The following is a 21,262-nucleotide window of genomic DNA, read 5'->3' as shown; positions in this document are numbered from 1 at the left end:
TGTAGTTGAACGTAATTGTCCAACCAACGCTCTTGTTCCCTTTTTTGCTAGTCTAATTTTTGCTTGAGCTTCGCCATTTCATTGTTGAGCTCCTTGGTCTTCTCATTGGCTTTCTCTTGGATTTGTTGAATGTCCTTCATATCCTTCTCTTGCGGTGAAGAATATGTAGCAGAGTTGCTTTCTTGCTTCCATTTCATTGAACAAAGCTGAATATAATCTCCTGCAAATAGCCAAATAGGTCGTCTCTTCCATCACCTATAAAACGCAATAGCTCAATGACATTCTAAAATGGTGGTGATGCATTGGTTAGAGAATCGCTCTAGTAAATATGACCATCAATCCATAAATTGATTGCTTTGCACCCAATGATTTGTAGTTGATCTACAGCATTGAGATTGGATGTGCCAAGCCGCACGATAGCATACTCCTACTCCAAATTAGCATTTAGAGGATACCATTTTGGCTTGTTAGTAATGTCTTGAAATGAAAGGGGATTGAATGACATTTGGAGTTAGCTTGATCAAGAAAATTAGAGAGAGAAGGTATTATGGTGACAACTACAAGCAGAGAATGTTGGCTATGGAGGAAAGAAACAGAGAATCCAGAGATATGAGATTTGGATGATGTTGTGGAGGGAAGAAAGAGAGGGAATGTTGGTTAGTCTCCTTGCATTCAAATGGTTGCTCATGGGTGTGTTAGAGAGAGAAATACTAATTCACACAGAGACAATGGAGTATCACATTGCTCTAAGCTAGAGTTGGAGATGGAGAAGCATGAGAGAGAGAGAGAGAGAGAGAGAGAGAGAGAGAGAGAGAGAGAGAGAGAGAATAAAGGAAGAGAGAGTGGAAGAGAGTGAGAATACCTTAGAAGATCTTCACTTTTTGTCAGAAGTAATAACAAAGAATGTCTCTTCAATGATTGGGAAAGGGAAGTGACGAGAGAGAGAGAGAGAGAGAGAGAGAGAGAGAGAGAGAATTGTTAGTTCACATTTTAAAGAGAGAATGCAATGAGAGAATGTAAAAAATCTGCTTTGTGGCAAGGGAGGGTTGAAAAGTGCTTCTTTTAATGACCTCAAAGTGAGAGAGAGTGGTTTCAATGTAACACAGAGAGGACATGGTTTTTAAAAAAGACATTTTAAAATTCAAAAACATATATTATAAAATTCAATTATCCACCTCTATTTTTGGTAAAAATTATCTATTTTCAAAAATAAAATATAAAAATAGCATTTTTAAAAAGCTCAACATAAACCTTTTTGCCCACTCTTCTAAGCTTGGTCAAACTTGGCTTAAGCTTTTATCATTTCCTTAAACTGTCAAATAAAGAGGCCCTCCTATACCCCATTCACTTCCTAATGAAAGAGTGGGTCCTTAAAGAGATGCTTACCTGAGACTAGTTTTTCTCCTTCCCTAATAGAACACAATCTTCCACCTTTTCCCTTGCAATCTTCAACTTAAGGTGGAAATGGTATGATATACTTTGGGTGGTAGAAACACTCAGCTTCACTGAAGGTGGGTAGCCAATCCACTTGGTGTGAAAAGTAGCATCTGTCTAGACAGGAGGCCGTATTGGCATATTGGAGGCTAGTGTAGTTAAGCCAAGTGAGAGACTCCATGGACCAGCAATCCATAAGTCGATTAGCACTCATTTCTCACAGAGAGCCTTTCAAAAAAAAATCAATCTTGCCAAAAGACTAGAAGAGCATGTCTTGTGCTTTCTAGCCTCCATTAGATCCATGATGCACCAATCTCCTTTCCAAAGTCATGTCCCTCTTAGCTCTTCACTTTGCATTGCACAGCCATTGCAAGGGTTGTATATGTTGATAATGGTAAGATATTGATGTGTCCACTTAATCCTCACGACCAGGATTCTACATGAGGCACGTGACAATACCATTTGTGATTCTAAGTCCCTATCTAAAATGATTAGTGCCCCATTAAAACCAAGTGGTCCTTCCTCGTAGAACATTAGTTTTATTCTTATAGCTTGCTTTTTGGATCTAGCGGCATCCAAGTGATGCTCATGGATCACCCAACAATTCATAATTTACTTTCATACCTCCTCCCAGAAAAGAGTGCTCTTTTTTAAATTTGATGCACTTCACATTCCACGACTGTATATATAATCCCTCCAGCATGGAGAGAGTGGGACCAACTCCGTAGCTTTTGGGGAAACTTCTCCTCTTGTTGTCTTCCTTCATGTCACTTTAAAGAAAACCTTCGTCCTCTTTTCATCCATCCATAGCAATAATCAAATGGGCAATAGACATTTTTGAATTATTAAGATCCAAGGGATCAACCTATCAGGTGGGTTCTCCTTAAGGTTAGCATTAGTTTGTGCCAAGTATTTAAAGTGCTTATATTTAATAGTGGAGACTCTTTGCTAGTCATCACCCTCTTTTCTCGGAGCAAGGGACATGAAATTTCTCTAAAGAGACTGAGCTAGTGTTTTCCTATGCAAAGCGGAGGCACTCAAACATGACACTTGCCAAACTTAGGTGGGATCACTTTTAATCATGCCTCCACATTTACGACCATACTCTCAGGAGGAGGCTTGTGCACATTCCAATATATGCAAATTTTAATTGATGCATTCCCAAGCTTTTTGCTCGCTGGTATAAATGACAAGGTTCCAAGAGTGCTTGCAAGATCCTTTAGATTGTCCCAAAGCAATAACAGTAGGTTCACTAATTCAACAAGCACAGGTTCACTTGAGAGATCATATGGAAATATATAGACTCGAGACAGATTGAAGAATAGTGGGCTCTTTGCCATGACCTTTGTAGCCATTGTAGGGTCATTAAAGCGAATTGTGGAGATTTCCTTTCCTAGATATTGAATATAGTCCACCGAATTGTCACGCTTGTGAATAGTAGGACCTACATCCAATTGATGAGCTGAGCGCTAGAGGGATCGACACTATACACGCATTTTGTACCTCTACTATTTGTGACAGGTTTTGCTTAAGGGCTTGGATATTGATGACTCTCACAAGAAGATTTAGAATTTTTCTCATGTAGGAAAACGGAGTCGTTTTCAATGTTTTTCATACAATGCATAACATCAGGAGCTTTTGTTCGGGAGGTACCGCATACCTAGCTAGGTACGATTGGGGGCAGGGGACCGCCGGCCCGGTGGGATGCGGTGCCTCCCTCACTGAAGCTCCTGATGTTAAGTCACAATGTGGGAATTATTGTGAGAATTTGTCCAAGACTTCTTGTGTCTGTGGTAGCCTTTGCACTCCCGAATTCTCCAAAGGCTCTCTTGTTGCATACGAATCCTCCTTTTGAAGCTTGATCTGAATTGCAGAGAGCTGAGCTTTTAGTTGGGCTCTGTGCTCCTTCAGCTTCAAGCGACTCTTCAGTTGTAAGTCACCTTCCTTGTTGCCGACCATGCTAAGTAACTCAGACTCCTTGACTGGCTACATCCTTGGCCTTAACAAAGGATGGCCTACTAATGACCGCCATCACCAATACTAACCCACCCTGCTCCAGGAGGTCGATAGGGAGGACCGCTCATTGCTATATCGCTGCCCTTGTTTCCCGCGAGAAAATTCGCAAAGGATGGTTCGCTTGGCGTCTCCATCGTCTAGCTGAGATGAAGCGCAACATTGCTAAAGGTGCTCTCTCTCTCTCTCTCTCTCTCTCTCTCTCTCTCTCTCTCTAAATGCTTGCCCCTTTACTTTGCCACCCTCTCCCTTCTCTCACTCATATGCACATTGGATTTGTTAGTGAGCTTGACCATAATCATTTATATTGATATTAAGCATCCAAAATATAAAAAGAGGTGGTACTTACACTTAGAAGAAATGAGCTTTTCTGTGCATCATACAAGCACAGTCATTTCTGTAGTGGCCTACGCAAAGGCTCAATCACGTTTTTCAAGAGCGATGCAAGCAGGATGCGATCATATAGAAAGAGGCGGTACGTACACTTTAGAAGGAATGAGCTTTTCTGTGCATCATGCATCATATTGTTGGCCGAAAAGCCGCATTGAAAATTGAGTGACACTGTAGTATGCAATTCGTCAAAGTTTCCATGGAAGTTGCTCAACAAGTATGCGAACATTCCATTTGTTGCACAGCAAATTGACCTACACAATAATTTTGTAGAAGTGATTTTGAAGAGGTGGGAGCTTTAGTCAACCCTGTCCAAGGATCAGATTGAAAGTGCAGTTGTGCAACTTGCAAAACATTACAATTGACTGCTTGATGATTACAAAGCTAGAAAGTCGATTACCTATACGACACAACCTTACACCAATCAAGTTTTAGCTAAGAGAAATTTAAACCATTGCCAATAATTTAGAAGCAATTATACCTTCAAAGCAATCCCCATTTCCTCAATGCTGCAAAGCTATCCTTACAGATTTCCACCTATGGGAAAACTGCTGAGCACATCCTATTTTGATTTGTGCCTTTAAACAAAATTAAGATCCTTTTGCAATCAATGCCATAATGGAGGTGCATTCCCCCTTTTTCTTGTTTTTCACATCATGCAGTCAATAAAGTGCAGCTCATCGCTCTTGTGACCAAAAAAGCAGTAGAACCCAATGTAGTGCATTCAAACGCCTCCACCATTGTAGTCAGGAAGATGTCGAAGCTCCACATAAGATGATGTCATTCCAGTATTGCTTAGCATACTTCTTTCCATCTTTTGAGCACAAATTCTCACCAAGAACTCGCTACAAACGAGACTTTATAGAGGACAATGGACACACAACTCTAACCACCTAAGAGCAATCAACAACACATTATCAAACAATCAAGTTTCTCGCAGTTGCTAGGTTAACAAAAACAACAATTGAAGACACCAAAAGAACACTTGATCGCTTGAGACCAATCAACTTTTAAGAATTATATATTACAAAAATTGAGTACAGCTTCAATGTTGAGCTCTAAGCAACTTGAAAGCTGCAGCTACCCTAACTAAATTTACAGAGCGTGTCGAGTTCCCGCACTTTCTTTACGTTCCCACCAAAAAAACAAGGCTGCCAAGTCAAATCTCACAAAGAACACTATTCCAATCCTCTCGCTGGTCATAAATATCAAGAGCTCAAGAGAGATTGGATGAGTGCCCTGAGGAGAGGAAAGCCAAGTTGAACCACGTCCTGCATTTGCACAGAAGTCCTCCTGGCATGCAATGCCGCCTCCGATCAAGAAGAGCACGGCAAAACATGTGAACACTTACAGGTTTCCAGTTCTTAATCTCGTAGTAGCCAAGCTGAAATTCCCAAATGTTTTACTCAGCTGCAACATCCACAGCGAAGGAAAGGAAAGACGCCGCCTGTAGACATAATGGAAAACCTCACTGAAAACCATGAGAAAACCCAATTGAAAAGCTTCAAATCATGACAGAATAAGCTCACCTGGTCACTGGAGCTTCAGCCTTACCACCATTCTTGCACCAAATAGAACTATACCCATGTTCACTGTATTTTTAAACCACAACAAACACAAAGACCAAAAACAAGAGAGTGATTGGAATCCACAGACCCCAACCAAAAAATCAACTCAATATCTTCAATTTTATTCACAAAAGCAATCAGCACTTCAAGGCACAAAAACACGAATTGCACTTGCAGAAAGACCCAAAACTCTGCCCACCTCTAACTCATCAATTGACCCGTTGTCATTTAGACAATGCCTTGCTGGTGAACTCGCAAAGCCCCTACTGTTACCAGTTTCCTCCAACGAGTGTATCCTTTTGGAGGGGCCTCGTTCAGTGCTAGAACCGTTCATTGCAATGCTGGCGAACCCACTCCTAGGAGCTGTTGAAGACTGCCCATTCACTGTTCTTCTCGGTGCAGCATCTTCAACTTCATTTCCTAGAAGCCCTTCCTCTGATCTGCCAGAACTTGTTCTGGAAAGACCATAAGCACCAACAGGGGATTTCTGCTTCTTTGAAATATCTGACAGTTTGTCTGGCCCTGTGTCTGCTGCCCTCTTAATACTTTGATGCGAAAAATCATCCAAATCATCTGTTGCCAGATCTCCTTGACCACTCGATGGAGAGACACTTGACTGAGACATCCTCAGCCCAGAGTTGTCAGCTTTCAGCACCTCTGCAACTCTTTCCATCGGCCTCTTTGAACTCTCTTGTGGCATTTCATCAGTTTCATCTCCCATAGGACCTCCTTGTCCAGATGGCGGAGAATTGTTTAATGTTTTAAGTCCTGGGGAACCTGATTTGGAAGATGCTAGAACTCCAGAAGCCCTTTGAGGCCTTGAAGGGCGCACACCTCCTGGGAACACATAAAGTGGTATCTGCTTCCTGCGTACATGGGAAACAAAAATTCCCATGCCAGGCTTCCGATAACCGTAACTATTAACCGAATGCCTAAACTCATCCACCGTCCCCCGTATATCAAATTGTTGACCCTCTCGGATAGGAACACCCTGCTTGCGCTGCAATCCCATGAAAAAGGCTGTGTGTTGTACTTGTTTGGACATGTCTACAAACTCGCAAGGATATGGATGGCATTGCAGCATACCAAATGTATCACGCTCAATCTGGCAAAACAGGCCATGTTCTATGAAAAAAAAAAGCAGGAAACCTGAGAAAAGCATCACAGCTAGAGGCTACATATAATGCACAAGAAAAACTCACTTTCAATGTTAATTGTCTTAAGCGTGATTCCACCCAACCCTTCCATGTTCGTAGATCATCCTCATCTACAGCCATAATATCAATTTGCAGATAATTTTTGTAAGCATCAAAAAAGGCATAAGATTCAAACAAAGAACTCCATTCTGCCTGCTTCATTTCCACAGCCTGCCAATCAAAAATAAGTCACTCATCGAGTCACACAATAGTCACCACACAAGCTACCTACAAGCATCTAACCTTGCACACTTCATTCGCATTTTCAAACTGTTCAGTCATGACTCGCAGGGTACTTGTGGACACATTGTAACTAGAGTTCATGCATGGATATGCAGGTGTTATAATGGGCATCAAGTGTAATCGATCCCGTGGGTTCTTTCGAGGATCCCACACTGGGAGGCCAAGTGTCCCTTCTTCAATCTCACAGAGCATTACAGGGTTTGGCCATCTCCACTGTGTATATACTCGAAAGAACCTAGCAACCAGCATGCTTGGCACAGCATTCGGATATAACTGGCAAATACGAGCCACCAGCAAAGCCCAATTTACTCCACCAAGGAACCCAGTGACCTGTGCACAGATTCACAAGCAGCGGTGATTACGAACGTCAGTCAATAAAAAGATAATCCTATTACCGCAAAAAAGATTCATACATTAGAGTACACCCCTCGTCTTCTAGCCCACAGCTTCATACACCGGAGCGTGGTCCGAAAGTTCTGCACAACACAACACAAAAAGACAAATAAGCCCACTTCGTGTCCAGTTCCTTGTACTTATAGAGCACACGCTATACCTGAATATTAGGGACAAGACGCAATATCTGGTCAGTAACCCGACATCCATTCAGACTTCGAACACTTTGCTCATCTACGTTGCATAGTATGGATTCTTGTGAGATGTCCAGATCCTACACACTAGCCAGCTTAAGCCCAGGTGCACAATTATTCTTTAAAACAATCAAAAGAAATCTAAACACACCTCGGGAATGACCCAAAGAGCAAGCCTGGCATACAGCAAATCGATTGAAATGCCTTTGAACTTGAATTTGAGGATAGGCACATGAGCATCCGGGACAGGATGAAGCTCTGTAACCTCAGGCATTTCCATAAGCATATCATGAAGCACTACAAAAAAGTCTTCCTGGAACAAAGAGAACCAAATCCCATGAAACAAAGGCAGTCAGGTCAATGCACCCAAGAACAGCCATTCCACAAAACACATACCTCTCTAGTAGCGTGGCGAGGGCCGATACAAAGTGTGTCAATATCGGCTCCAGGACCATGAACCTGAAAGACAGATACAAAGAACATGCACAGTCTACTCTTCAGTAAAGAAAACACACCCAACTTGTTACCTTCAAGCACACTGGAGTAGTGCAACAAAATGGAAACTTAATTGTGAAACCTACAACTAAGTCTACAATTAGATTTAAGCAGGTAACCTGCAAACCCAAAGTCTGAACTATGAACCACAGTTATTTTCGACTAGTATTGGAGCACGTATGCCACACCACTCACAACTCTTATCAAGGAGTGAAAACAACTTCACAAACCAAAATGAGGACATCATGTCTAAACCAAGAACCACAGTCCTTCAAAACTAGTGTGTACTCGTATGAAAGCATGTATGCCACACCACTCACAGGAACTTCTAGTTTTTGACCTTTTGTACTTCCTTCAGGACCACTTGACCAAACAATGAGCAGATGTGAAAGGAAGCATGGGACAGATTGCCAAGGCCAGCTGCAGTCATTGCTAGCGGTTCACAAAGGCCAAATATAATGACGATTATTGCTGAGAAACTGTACGGGACTGGGCTAGGTATTGAGCCTTGAAGATTGAGGCGTAATCTGAGCAGGTCCCTCCTGCCCAATTTGAAGGCTCACATTTGCTCTGAAATACGGTTGGCCAACACATACCACAAACATGAAAGGTTTGAGAGCCGAAGTTGCTGGACTGCAGCTGTTGAACTGCCATCAGTGACCAAACAGAAAAGCTCTAAAATAACATGTAGAATCAGAACAGATAAAACATCTTATTGCCTTTCCTGCCCACCATGAAAAACGGAGAGTATATAATGCCACAACCAGGTACTAAAAGGAACAATCTGTCAACATCTTGTTTCCAATGTTGTAACAATCAATTCAGGGTTTGATGCAAGGCATGCCCAACCATATATGCATTGGATAATAACAAAACTTTATTTTCCAAAACTAAACGTACTTACCCCCAGCCGATATGAACCAAATGTAAAAATCTTTGCATTTGCCTCTTGCACAACCTGATCACTGTAGCCCCTATTGACACTAATTTTCTTCACCCATATCTTCACGATCTACATCAGCAAGTTTCAAAAACATGAGTTTCCAAGGCTTCTTGAAGGAAAAGAATTGCAATTTTTCTCGGAAACTCAACAATAAAACCTCGGTGCTGACTCAAGCAGCACAGCAACCTTCGAAGTATACACATCCATATGCATGATCTAAGACGATTCAAAGCAAACCAACCTGATCAAGGCGGCCAAGTACCTCCTCTCTCAGCATTGACTCCTCTGGACTTTCATAAAGCCCCGCACTCACCAAAAACTGAAATTCAAGTGGTTAGGTGAAAGTGAAAATAGCAAATGGTTAGCTTTGTGATGAGATAAGAATGAGATTAAAAACCTTATCTAATTCTCGGTTTCTGGCAAGGTCAGCCTCTGTGGGTCCTGAAGTAGAAAGGGGCTCAGTAACGCCATAGTGCTGACCATTCTGTTGTGATGCCATTCTGCTGTCAATATTGAGATTTTATTCCCCTTGAAAGAAGTGATGAGAGAATACCCTGCTCGTGAGGTTAGGTGGGATGCAACCCTATGTGATCAATTTGGATCACCCGCTCCGCCAGCAACCACTAAGGTACCAGCCATGAAAATTCAGAAGCACACAAGGAGCTGCTGAGACTGCCGCAGGACATGTGCGTAAGCCAAATTGCAATCTTTAAGCAAATCCAAAAAAGCAATCCCTGGGGAACCTGTGATTTTCTGGAAAAGCAGCTGTTAGCGTTTTAATCTCTAGGGAAGAACACGTGATGTTATCTATTGCAAGCAGTAAACTCAATCACAACCAGAAGGTAAAACGCCTAGCTTGACACCGCTACATGAAGACATATGGATTAGGGGCAAACCTGGCGGAGATCAAGCAGCCGAGCTGCCGGTGACTTGGGTTATGAAGCTAGGGTTTCGAAAACCTTCGCGATCTGCTGCAGACCTAACTCATTCCTGGTCGTTTCGTCTTCGTCGCTTTTCTGCAGTCGGCAGCACGCGGCAGCCGCCGTCGATACACAGGAGGGTTTCTTTGCTCCTACTCCACCTACTCCATCCACAACCCGCACGACACACATTCACACGGCCCACAGGCTTTCTCTCTCTCATGCTTTTGTTAATAATCGTGCTTTTTGTCAAAAATCGCTAGGAGAAATCTTTTTGCGTTTTGAGGTTTTAAGGCATCAACTGCCAAAAAAATATAGGGGTGTGTTTGTGGGCATGAGAGGCTTTCCCGTGGCGCGTTTGGGAAAAAAAAAACTAGCCTTGCTAGGTGGGCCTTTGCCGTACATAATCCGATAGATCTTGGAGCGCATTTGGTTGCTTGGTTAGTTGGTTGCGATTAATGTAGAACACGAGCAGATGAGTAGAGCCAATTGATAGGCACCAATAATAGCTCAACTTGGGACTTGATGAGCATTGGGAAGAAGCAAGTTGTGTCCCATAGTACTCCTTAAACAACAAAGGGCTACTAAAGAATTGAATCGAGCAAAAGGTTGCAAATTAACATACTCCTTAACCTACTTTGGTAGTTGTTTGTGGATTGCCATTCACCTTGGTAATATCGACTATTTAGTGTGTAATGAAAATGGCCTATGAACTTCGAGAATAGCGGAATTAGGAGAATTATAGTGAGCATTTTTGTGAGACTACTTTGAGAACATAGAGGGTGAACTTAATTAGCGGTAGCAACATAACCATAATACTTAATTAACTTGGCATGAACAATACTTTTGCAAGAGAGAGAGTTTAGCGAACTTGACAACAGTTGAGGATCGAATTTAGGTGGAGCCGGTCCCCCCTCCAATAGGATTTTGTATTATAGATTCTCCCATCAAGAGAGACTTGGTACAATCCAATCTTTGTGTTCTGTGTGACCTAGGTGATGCAATGAAGATGGAAAACTTCATGCATCACGAGCATAACATAAACTTGTAAAAGCATTAACCATCCCCGGCCTCAGTCCCAAGGCCTCAAACACCTTCAAAGGTGGAGAAAGCTAGCGGAGAATGAGGGTAGGGAAGAGGAAGAAGAAGCATTCATAGGAGAAAGAAATAGTTCCTCACTTATCATCACTCTTCTTGCTTAGCATAGCATAGTAATGAAGATGAAGAAGATGGCAAGCTTAAGCATTGAAGCATGACTCTTGGTTGGATTTGCATTCCATAGCAAAGAGTGTTGGTGTAGGCTCTCAACTTCTCAACAAGCTTGGAGAAGGAGATGGAGCTCTTGCACTTTGCACTTCACACAATGAGTGTGTGTGTGTGGGGGGGGGGGGGGGTATACCCTTCAAGCAAGCCCCCGACTTCCTTGGTCGACCCCCCCTTGTAGCTCACGCTAGAAGATGATTGGACCCCTACAAGCCTAGCCAATCACATGCAAGGTGCATATCAAACAACCATGCTAGCCTTGGGACAAGTGTCCCCCTTTCCCCTTCGAGAGAGAGGACTTGATAAATGCATAATCAATTAAATAAATTAGCTAAATTATCATTGGACCTTGAGAGGCCAACCAATAGGCTATAGGCACACCATGAGGGCAACATGAAGAGGAACTTGACAAGTGTCCTAGTTACTTCTTTAGACAATGCTTGACTTGTGCGAGGGTGTATGTGTTCTCTCTCTAGCTCCTACAATGAGGGCCCACCCCCCCTTGAGTAGGGATCATGTTGAGTTTTGGGAACACCTTGAACCCTTCAAGATTGGGAAAGGTTCTCACTTCAAGCTCAACTGTATGAAGCCTGGAGAAGGTTCCCACATCAAGCTCAGGCCTAGCACCTCAAGCACCTTAGTCATCAAGCACGACAAGCACCTCAAGCACCTTAGTCAGCAAGCACGACGAGCACCTCAAGCTTGAGCCGGGTTCCCATCTCAAGCAAAACCCTAGCTTGCCTAAGGTCAAATGACTTTTAACACTAACCTTTGCAGGTCTTTAATGAAGCTAACCCTAAGGTCTTTCAGCTCCATTAGGTACCCTTGCTCTTTGACAGACCCTCTCTCATTTCGACCCCTTTAACCTTGGCCCCATGTGGAGACAAATCCATGAGCATATGTCTATATGCTAACCCTTGTTCCCGTTTATTCTCCCACATTAAATGATCAATTTAATATGAGAAAATAATTTGGGTTGGTTAGATATTAGATTTTATGACATTACCTCTCTTTTGACATTATAATCGTCCTCGACTATGAGGTAGAAGAGATAAAGTCTAGGTCATTAGTCTATGTTTCTTAGCGGGTAGAGGATCCCTTTTACCCTATGACATCATTCCAAGATGGACGACTAATCCATTTGGTGCTTGGGAGACGTAGCTGTAGCAAGCATGTTTGTTCTTTAATCCATTTCATTCTCCCAAAGTAGAGTGACAAATTCTACTTGGTGTTTGAGAGACGTCGTCATCACAAACATGATTCTAAGCATGCATACTATTAAAATTTGTGCACAATAAAAAGAGAATTAGTCTTATAAGACAAAAACATAGGTCATTTAAAAGAAACGTGTACATTTGCTTACTCTAATGTAGCGTTGTAAGCATTGACAAGGTTTATATTATCCTTAAGTTGTATTCCTTGCATCCATCTAGCATCTTCAAAAGGATAATATTTTAACTTAATAAAATATTGTCGGATAATCTTACCATGTCGTAGTACCTTGTCTTCATGCCGAAGGATAGCTTCTGGTTGTAGCACCTCTTCTTGGTCTTCGATTTCTAGAGGGTCTTCAATAATTGGTTCACTTGGTGGCTCTCCTTTGTAGGGCTTAAGTAGGCTCACATGAAAAGCATTGTGTATGAGTCAATGGTTGGACAACTTGAGATGATAAGCCATCTCATTGATTGGATTTAAGTTTTGAAAAGGACCATAGTATCTTTTTGCTAGTTTAGCATAATAATTTTGATGGCCCGTAGGATTTTTGCCCGTCGTTTGCCTCAATCGAGCCGTGGGAAACTTAAGTAAGACCCAATCATTTTCTTTGAATGCTAAGGCCCTTTTGTGCTTGTTAGCGGCAGCTTTTTGTCTTTGTTGAGAGATGGATATAGCCTCCTTAATCTTTTGAAAAGATTCTTGTAGGTCACGGCTATAGTCATTGGCAGTGAAGATCTTCCTTGTACTTTGAGTGGCAAGGGACTTTTAGGTCTTCCCTCTATGCTTTCAAAATGTGCTTTTCACATAGAAGTATGGACAGTATTATTGTTCGCATACTCTACAAGGGCTAAGTACTTCTGCCATTATGAGGGTTGATCTACTTTTGTAACATAGATCTTTAGTAGATCGAGTACCGTAAGAGAGGCTATCTCACTTTGGCCATTTGTTTGTGGGTGATAGGCCGAAGAGAAATTCAATCTTGTACCTAAATTTCCAAATAGACATTTTCAAAAATTATTGATTATTCTAGGATCTCTATCTGACATGATGGATGTTGATCATCCATGGTTTTTGAAAATCTAAGATATAAAGAGAGTTGCCATTTGAAGTGCCTTAAGAGTCTTTTTGACAGGAATAAAGTGTATTTACTTGCTAAACCTCTCGACTATTGTCCATATTCCCGTATTCCCATGGATAGACTTGCGTAATCCAAAGATAAAATCCAAGGATATACTCTCCCATGGTGAATTAGGGATTGGCAATGGCTAGAGTAATCCAGGTTTCTTCCCTCTTTCATACTTAGTCTTTTGGCATACCACACATTTTGAAACATACTCTTGTATGTCCACTTTCATGGTAGACCAATAGAAGTACGTCTCTACGTAGGTTGAATGTCTCTATGCCCCACATAGGGAGGAGCATGGGATTCATATATGACTTTCTCACCGAGGGAGTGGGTAACACATAGCCTATTTCCATGGAGAAGATAACCATCATGCAAGGTGAATGGTTCTTCTTTCTTCCCCTATGCAAGGGCTGACATTATGTCTTTAAAGTTAGGGTCAATAGCATACTCATCTATCATAGAAGATAGATCATCGTGAGTTGCTATAGATACCACATTAACTCTTGGTCATTGTGAAAGTGCATTGGCCACTTGATTGTGCTTACCATCAATGTGAGCAATATGAAAATAAAATTAGGAAAGAAAATTTGCCCACCTCATTTGTTTGTCAAACAGCTTGGATTGCGTCATGAGTACTTGAGACTTTGGTGGTTTGTTCGCAAAATAAATGGAGTCCCCAAAAGATAGTCCTTCCATGTGTCTAGGGCATGTAGAACAGATAAAAGCTTTTTTTTCCGTATATACCCAAGACTCGTTCATCCCTATTGAGCCTTCGGCTCTCATATGCTATGGCATGCCCCTCTTGAAGCAAAACTGCTCCAAGACAATCACCACAAGCATCACCATTAGACCTCAAATGGCTTTGAGAGAATTGGAAGCATAAGGACTTGTTGGGAAGTAAGATTCTCTTAATCTTGTCAAAAGTATTTTGCTCTTTAGCAATCCATGATTACTTTACATTCTTCTTTGTTAATTCATGCAATGGTCCCGCTATTTGAAAGAATTTAGCTATGATGCATCTATAGTATGCACACATACTAATAAAGCTTCTTAGCTCATGTAGATTCCTTGGATTATGCCATGCTTTTATTACCTCCAACTTTGATGGATTTATACAAATACCATCTTGAGAGATAATATGACCTAAGTAATGAATCTCTTAAAGGAAAAATTCGCTCTTGTTTTGATTGATAAGTTGCTTGTGTTCCTCCTCCAAGGACTTGGAGTGGATGATGATATCATCAAAGAACACTCCAGTGAATTTGCGATAGGGTCTAAAGATTTTCTCCATGAAACGATTGAACGTGGCTAGTGCATTACTCAAGCGAAAAGGCATGACTAGATATTCACAAAGACCAAACGTTGTATGGAACGGGGTCTTTAGGATACCTTCGTTCACTATCCTTATTTGATGGTAGCCACTTTTAAGGTCAATCCTATTAAAGTAGGTAGAGCCTTGTAGCTTATCAAGCAGATCTTCTACCTGTGGTACGGAAAATTTATTTTTGATAGTGATATAGTTTAGTGCTCGATAGTCTACACACATGCGGTATGTACCATCTTTCTTTTGCACTAAAAGGATTGGAGAGCAAAAGGGAGAGGAGCTAGGCCTCACCATCCCTTTGTCTACCAATTCTTGTACTTGCCTCATGATCTCCTCTTGTTGAGCTTGAGAAACTCGATAAGGAGGTTTGTTAGGCGGTGAGATTCTTGGTAGGAGCTCAATTCGATGGTCATCATCCCCTCGTTTTGGAGGTAAGTCCATAGAAATATCACCGATTAGCACATCTTGGAATCCATTTAGAAAATTAGACAAGTTATACTCTTCTTGATTCCTAACACTTTACTTTGTTAAAACATTAGCATCATCTAGAGACTCTTTGAAAAAACTCAAGTACGCAAAAACTAAGCTTTTCATTGACTTATCAAAAGCAGGTGAATTTACATGAGGTATAGTACAACTGGACTCACTAGAATCTATATACATGCTCTTGTCCCTGTAGGGTGAAGTAGATTCTCCTTTTAGGGAACTTCATGTTGGCAGCCATGCGGTTGAACCATGGTGCCCCTAGGATAACGTCCTCATGTTGGAGAGGAGCGATAAAAAAGTCTTCTTTGTCGACGTAGCTTTGGACATGAAGCCTCAACTCCCCAATCAAGGAAGTAACGGAGGCTTGCCGTCTCGTGAAAGATCCATCGACAGTTACAGTATCTCCCATCTCGAAAGCTTGAATGCCCAACTCAGTCACCAACTCCCTTACCTTTCCCCAAGCATAGGAGAGGGGTGATCGTTTACAATGAGCATCCTCTTTTGGAGCTTCGATCGTGGAAGCTCTAGGAGTCTCTAGGCATTGCTCTTGGGGCAAGAACGATAACCATGTCCTTGCTCCCCACACTTAAAACATTTGTGGTCCTTACGAAAAGCTTCAAGATCTTCAGAAGAGAGTTTATTTTTACCTTTGTAAACTCCCTTCTCCTTGGATCGATTGTTGTTGTTGGAATTGCCGTGGGAAGAATTTTGGGCATTGGTTTTCTCCTTTGCATCACTTTTGTCTTTGCTTTCCATGGGCTTGGCATTCCTTTCAACCCCTTGCTGGAATTGATGCACGAAACAACCATAGTGTGGTGGATTACTTCGGTGATAGAACCAAGCCGTTGGGAGTTGACGTACTCGGACATCTCTTCAGGTAATCTCGCACAGAAATGTTCCTTTTTTGCAGCAAAGTATGTCTTTTGAAAGACAATAGCCTTGAGAAGTAAATCACAAAACTTGTCCACTTATTTGTGGATAGACTCGTTGGAGAGGAGCTTCACGCTCCGCCATTCGGTAAGCACTTTGTCCTTTGCATCGCTTGCAAGGAATTGCTTCATAATGGAAACTCGTAGAGTTTTCCATGTCTTTGGGGCCTCTCCGTTGCCACGAAGGCTAGTCCACCATTGACGAGCAGACTTCTGGAAGTGCATTGCTATATGATGTAGCTTAGAGGACACTGTGAAGCCCTCATCTCCAAAGGCTGCATCAAATTGTTGGATGAAGGCCAATACTTTGTTGGTAGCACCAAAGGTGCCACCATATGAGAAAAGAGATACTCTTTCCTCCCTCTTTGAACTTCTTGAGCTTTTGGGACCTTTGCCATGCAGGGTAAAATTTGTGATGTCCTCTCCTCTTGTATTCTCTAGGAGAATAGCTATCGCTTTCCTCGAAAGAGGAGGAAGGTGAAGAAGAAGGAGAAGAGGGTGACCTCTTTCTTACCCTTTTCTTCCTTTGTTTCCTCTCTTTCCTCTCTGAGTGACGAGGAGAAGGACTGTGGGTTGACCATTTCCTCTTGGGAGGATCTGGCTGTCGTCTAGACTGCCGTCTTCACGGAGCCACATCTTTAGAGGAACTTAGGGATTCGCTTCTCTCGTTCTTTGGATTCCTCCTCTCTTATGGGAGAGAGTCTTTTTTGGGAGTCTCATTAAGAGGCCTCCTAAGCTCTCTCTTCTCTTGGAGAGGAAGGGAAATCCCATAAGCACGAAGATGTTGAGTAACTTTGGCTTGCAAAGAAGGGTTGCACATAGCTTGTTGCAACCTAGTAACAAGATAATTGACAAACATGGGGGCATCATCATTAGCCCTTCATGTGCAACCTAGTAACAAGATAACTGACAAACATGGGGGCATCATCATTAGAACCTTCATGTGAAAAATCAAAGTTATCAATGTTCATTCTACTCTCTTGGTTATTGTCAGCCATGCTAATTAAACTTATGTATAGAATTACTTTGTGATTTGGTACCCTCAAAAACCTTGGTCGCTACTCTTCTTTACCTTTGAAAAGTAGTCCTCAAGCAGCAACAACTGTGGTTTAGACACTATTGATTGCAAAGACTAGTGGAGAGGGTCTAATATTGCTCGGCTGATTATGGTTCCTCTTGAGATTGCTTGTAGCTCAATAATGGTTAAGCCAAAGGCAAGTCTCGAGAGGCTCCATTATTAAGACTATAATTCCCAACGGTGTACCTCAAACTAAGTCCTTCTCAATCAAGATAATAGATCCCTGTCCCACTCACCCTATTGCAATGAACAAGCCCATCCTTTCATGGACAACTTAAGGACCTCTCTTCTTAAGCAAGAAAAGAGAAACCAATAGTTCTGATACTAATATAATGGAAATGGCCTATGAACTTTGAGAATAGCGGAATTAAGAGAATTAGAGTGAGTATTTTTGTGAGACTACTTTGAGAACATAGTGGGTGAACTTAATTAGAGGTAGCAACATAACCATAATACTCAATTAACTTGGCATGAACAATACTCTTGCAAGAGAGAGAGTTAGAGAACTTGACAACAGTTGAGGACCGGATTTATGTGGAGCCGGCGGTCCCCCCTCTAATAGGCTTTTGTATTATAGATTCTCCCATCAAGAGAGACTTGGTACAATACTATCTTTGTGTTCCTTGTGCCTAGGTGATGCAATGAAGATGGAAAGCTTCATGAATCACGATCATAATATAATATTTGCAAAAAGCATTAACCATCCCCGGTCTCAGCTCCAAGGCCTCAAACACCTTCAAAGGTGGAGAGAGCTAACGGAGAATGAGGGTAGGGAAGAGGAAGAAGAAACATTCATAGGAGAAAGAAATAGTTCCTCACTTATCATCACTCTTCTTGGTTATTATACATAATAGCATAGTAATCAAGATGGAGAAGATGGCAAGCTTAAGCATTGGAGCATGGCTCTTGGTTGGATTATTCCATAGCCAAGAGTGTTGGAGTAGGCTCTCAACTTCTCCACAAGCTTGGAGAAGGAGATGGAGCTCTTGCACTTTGCACTTCACACAATGTGTGTGTGTGTGCGTGCATGCATGCATGTGTGTGCGTGTGCGTGTGTGTGCGTGTGTGGAGGGGAGGGGGGGGGGGGGGGGGGGGGGGGAGAGAGAGAGTATACCCCCCAAGCTAGCCCCCTCCTTGCTTTGGTTGACCCCCTCTCTTAGCTGATGATGGAAGCTCATTGGACCCCTTCAAACCTGGCCAATCACATGTAGAGTGCATATTAAGCAAGCATGCTAGCGTTGGGACAAGTGTCCCCCTTTCCCCTTTGAGAGAGAGGACTTGATAAATGCATAAACAATTAATTTAACTAACTAAATTATCATTGGACCCCTTGAGAGGCCAACTGATAGGCTTCGCTACCTGGATGGGAGTATTGAAAGAGAGTAATCCATCTTATTCATCTTCATTCTATGTTATTATGTCATAAAATCCAATATCTAACCAACCCAAATGATTTTCTCATATTAACTCGATCATTTAATGTGGGAGAATAAACGGGAACAAGGGTTAGGATATAGACATGTCCTTACGGATCTATCTCAATAAAGGGCCAATGTCAAAGGGGTCCAAATGAGAGATGGTATGTCAAAGAGCAAGGCTAGCTAATGGAGCTTAAATACCTTAGGGTTACCTTCATTAAAGACCTCCAAAGGTTAGTGTTAAAAGTCCTTTGACCTTAGGCAAGATAGGGTTGTGCTTGAGGTGGGAACGCGGCCCAATCTTGAGGTGCTTGTCGTGCTTTTTGACTAAGGTACTTGAGGTGCTTAATGACTAAGGTACTAAGGTTCTCCATGACTAAGGTGCTTGAGGGGTTAAGGTGTTCAAAAATTCAAAACGCATCCCTACACAAGGGGGGGTGAGCCCTCATTTTAGGAGCTAGATAGGGAACACACACACCATCACACAAGGCAAGCTTGGTCTAAAGAAAGCAACTAGGACACTTATCAATTTCCTCTTCATGTTGCCCTCAAGTTGTCATCCTAGGCATACAACAGTTTACCGCATAGATCGCTCTAGCAACAAGGGATCCCATGTCTTCTTGGTGTCATCATCCACATCAATGATTGGATATCCCGGTGCATCGAGAGAGCATAAAAAGCTTCCCTTGTGTTCGTAATACCCCTCCAGCAAGAATGTATCTGCAAGAGGTTGCAGACTCTTGGTATCCCAACTAACTTGTCTTTCTTTTTCTAGCTTCACTAAACGGCACAATGGAACCCAAGGGAGTAGATTCATGCTCTACGTGCAAGCAACAATATATGTCAAAGATCAATTCAAAGGACATTTATACTAAGCTTAAACCAAAAAGCTCTAATTTACCTTCAAATTTTTGAGATGCTTTGATAACATATCTTGTTGAACAATAACATCTTCGTTGATGGGAAACTTTCCCCCAGCGTTTGCCCTTGCAGTAATATAAGCCTCCATTTCTATAACATCAATCTCCTCATCAGAGTTGTATTTGTCTTCCACAAACCCAGATGATGCTCCTTCCTGCACTTTAGCTTTTCCTTTTGCAGATTTTTTGGATTTATCGATTGTCGCGATAGGTGGAGATGGCATCGTACTAGTTGCTACGTTCTTCAAAATAGTCAAAGCAGCAAATGAAGACACTTCTTCTTTTTCTTTCCTTGAGATCTTGGTGACCCGCTTTCAAATAAATAACACAAACTTCTGGGAAAATGAAAAAAACAATTACCAGATCGGTTTTCGGCCACGCGACAAGGCTTTTCTGTGCCTTCTTCATGGTTTTCATCTCTTGGCTCGTTGAAGGTACATGGGGCAGAGGAGCATCCTTGCCATCATACACTTCTAACACGGCAACAAAAAATCATTTTGAAGGCAATCTGCTTCCATGTAACTTGCCAAGTTTGAAGTCTTCTCTATTCGCCCTATACCAATCGCCTCCCCGTTATAAATGAACTCAACACTAGCACCAATATCAGATTTCTTGGCCATTGGAAGATAACTAAAAGCCTAGTACAATATATTGATATGTCAAAAAGAAATGTAGGTTATATTAGTATCACTATTTCTTTTCTCTTTCACTCTTGAATTTCTTTACCTCAGACAATCCAACTCCTTGTCTCTCTCTCTCTCTCTCTCAACCATCTTTCTCTCTACTATATAAGAATGTTAAATTCAAAATTTTATCTCTTTCTATCTATCTATCTCACCCCTCCCGGCCTACCACGATCTCTATCAACCTCTTTCTCTCTCCTCTCTTGTCCTACAACCCTCTATTGCTCTCTCGCTCTTTCTTTCTCTCTTCCTCCATTATCTTACTTGTTGTCTTATCTCTATCAACCTCTTTACCTCGGATTCACTCTTGTCCTACAAGCCTCTCTCGCTCTCACTCCTCTCTCCAATCGTACTAACCTCTCTCTCTCTCTCTCTCTCTCTCTCTCTCTCTCTCTCCCCCCCCCCCCCCCCCCCCCCTCTAACCCTCCCTCGCCATCTCTCATGATCATAAAGACGTTATCAATCAAAAGGATGAAAATACCTTGACAGTGTTAAACATCGTAATCAATAGAAAATGAATGATGAAAAAAACCCGCATACATCTATTTATATAGACTTCAAAAAACGCATCTCTCATGATCATAAATACGTTATGCATTGTACCAACATCTATAATTTATATAGACGTCAGAAAACACATCTTGTCTCATGTACCTTTCTTTTTCTCTAATGGAGGCGAGCAGCAGTGCTCTTCGGGTTGTTGTGCAAAAGGGAGAGAGCGACAGAGGGAGTTATTCAATTTAAAAATTAGTCGGCCCAATATTTTGTCATGAATTCCCAAAATGCCTTTCAATTTACCAAAACGCCCAATAGCGCTCAATAAATTGTAGGTTGGCCCAATATTTTGTCATGGATTCCCAAAAAAAATCAAAATGCCCAAAATAACCATGGTTGCATTGTGAGATTTGTTTCCTGATAAATTTAAAAAATATTGCTTTCTATAAGAAGACTGATTGTGTACCAATACAATTTGCGAGCGCTAGCGCTCGCAAATTGTTTGAAGGCTTGCCACAAATCCCCTCACACTCTGC

At 41.9% G+C, this 21,262-nt stretch overlaps 2 protein-coding genes across 2 annotated transcripts; both read right to left on the bottom strand.

Annotated features, from left to right (window-relative positions):
* Positions 1 to 4,816: 4,816 nt before the first annotated feature.
* On the bottom strand, positions 4,817 to 10,004 carry LOC147424911 (nuclear poly(A) polymerase 1-like). Its single transcript, XM_086500831.1, has 18 exons — positions 9,849 to 10,004; positions 9,766 to 9,788; positions 9,527 to 9,622; positions 9,423 to 9,452; positions 9,267 to 9,353; positions 9,111 to 9,188; positions 8,831 to 8,938; positions 7,828 to 7,890; positions 7,583 to 7,744; positions 7,398 to 7,511; positions 7,258 to 7,320; positions 6,845 to 7,174; positions 6,608 to 6,772; positions 5,673 to 6,510; positions 5,421 to 5,429; positions 5,367 to 5,373; positions 5,189 to 5,284; positions 4,817 to 5,108 (listed from the first exon to the last, which is right to left on the bottom strand). The coding sequence occupies exons 1-18, from the start codon at positions 9,979 to 9,981 to the stop codon at positions 5,054 to 5,056; spliced, it is 2,457 nt and encodes an 818-aa protein (XP_086356957.1). The 5' UTR covers positions 9,982 to 10,004; the 3' UTR covers positions 4,817 to 5,053.
* A 9,201-nt stretch (positions 10,005 to 19,205) lies between these two features.
* On the bottom strand, positions 19,206 to 19,965 carry LOC147424910 (uncharacterized). The gene is made up of 3 exons (XM_086500003.1): positions 19,909 to 19,965; positions 19,530 to 19,859; positions 19,206 to 19,448 (listed from the first exon to the last, which is right to left on the bottom strand). The coding sequence occupies exons 1-3, from the start codon at positions 19,963 to 19,965 to the stop codon at positions 19,206 to 19,208; spliced, it is 630 nt and encodes a 209-aa protein (XP_086356129.1).
* Between the last annotated feature and the right edge of the window lie 1,297 nt (positions 19,966 to 21,262).

The sequence above is a fragment of the Adiantum capillus-veneris genome, chromosome 25 (genome assembly GCF_014529385.1).
Source record: "Adiantum capillus-veneris isolate H3 chromosome 25, ASM1452938v2, whole genome shotgun sequence".
NCBI classification, from domain to species: Eukaryota; Viridiplantae; Streptophyta; class Polypodiopsida; order Polypodiales; family Pteridaceae; genus Adiantum; species Adiantum capillus-veneris.
This window is presented reverse-complemented; position numbering and strand designations above follow the sequence as displayed.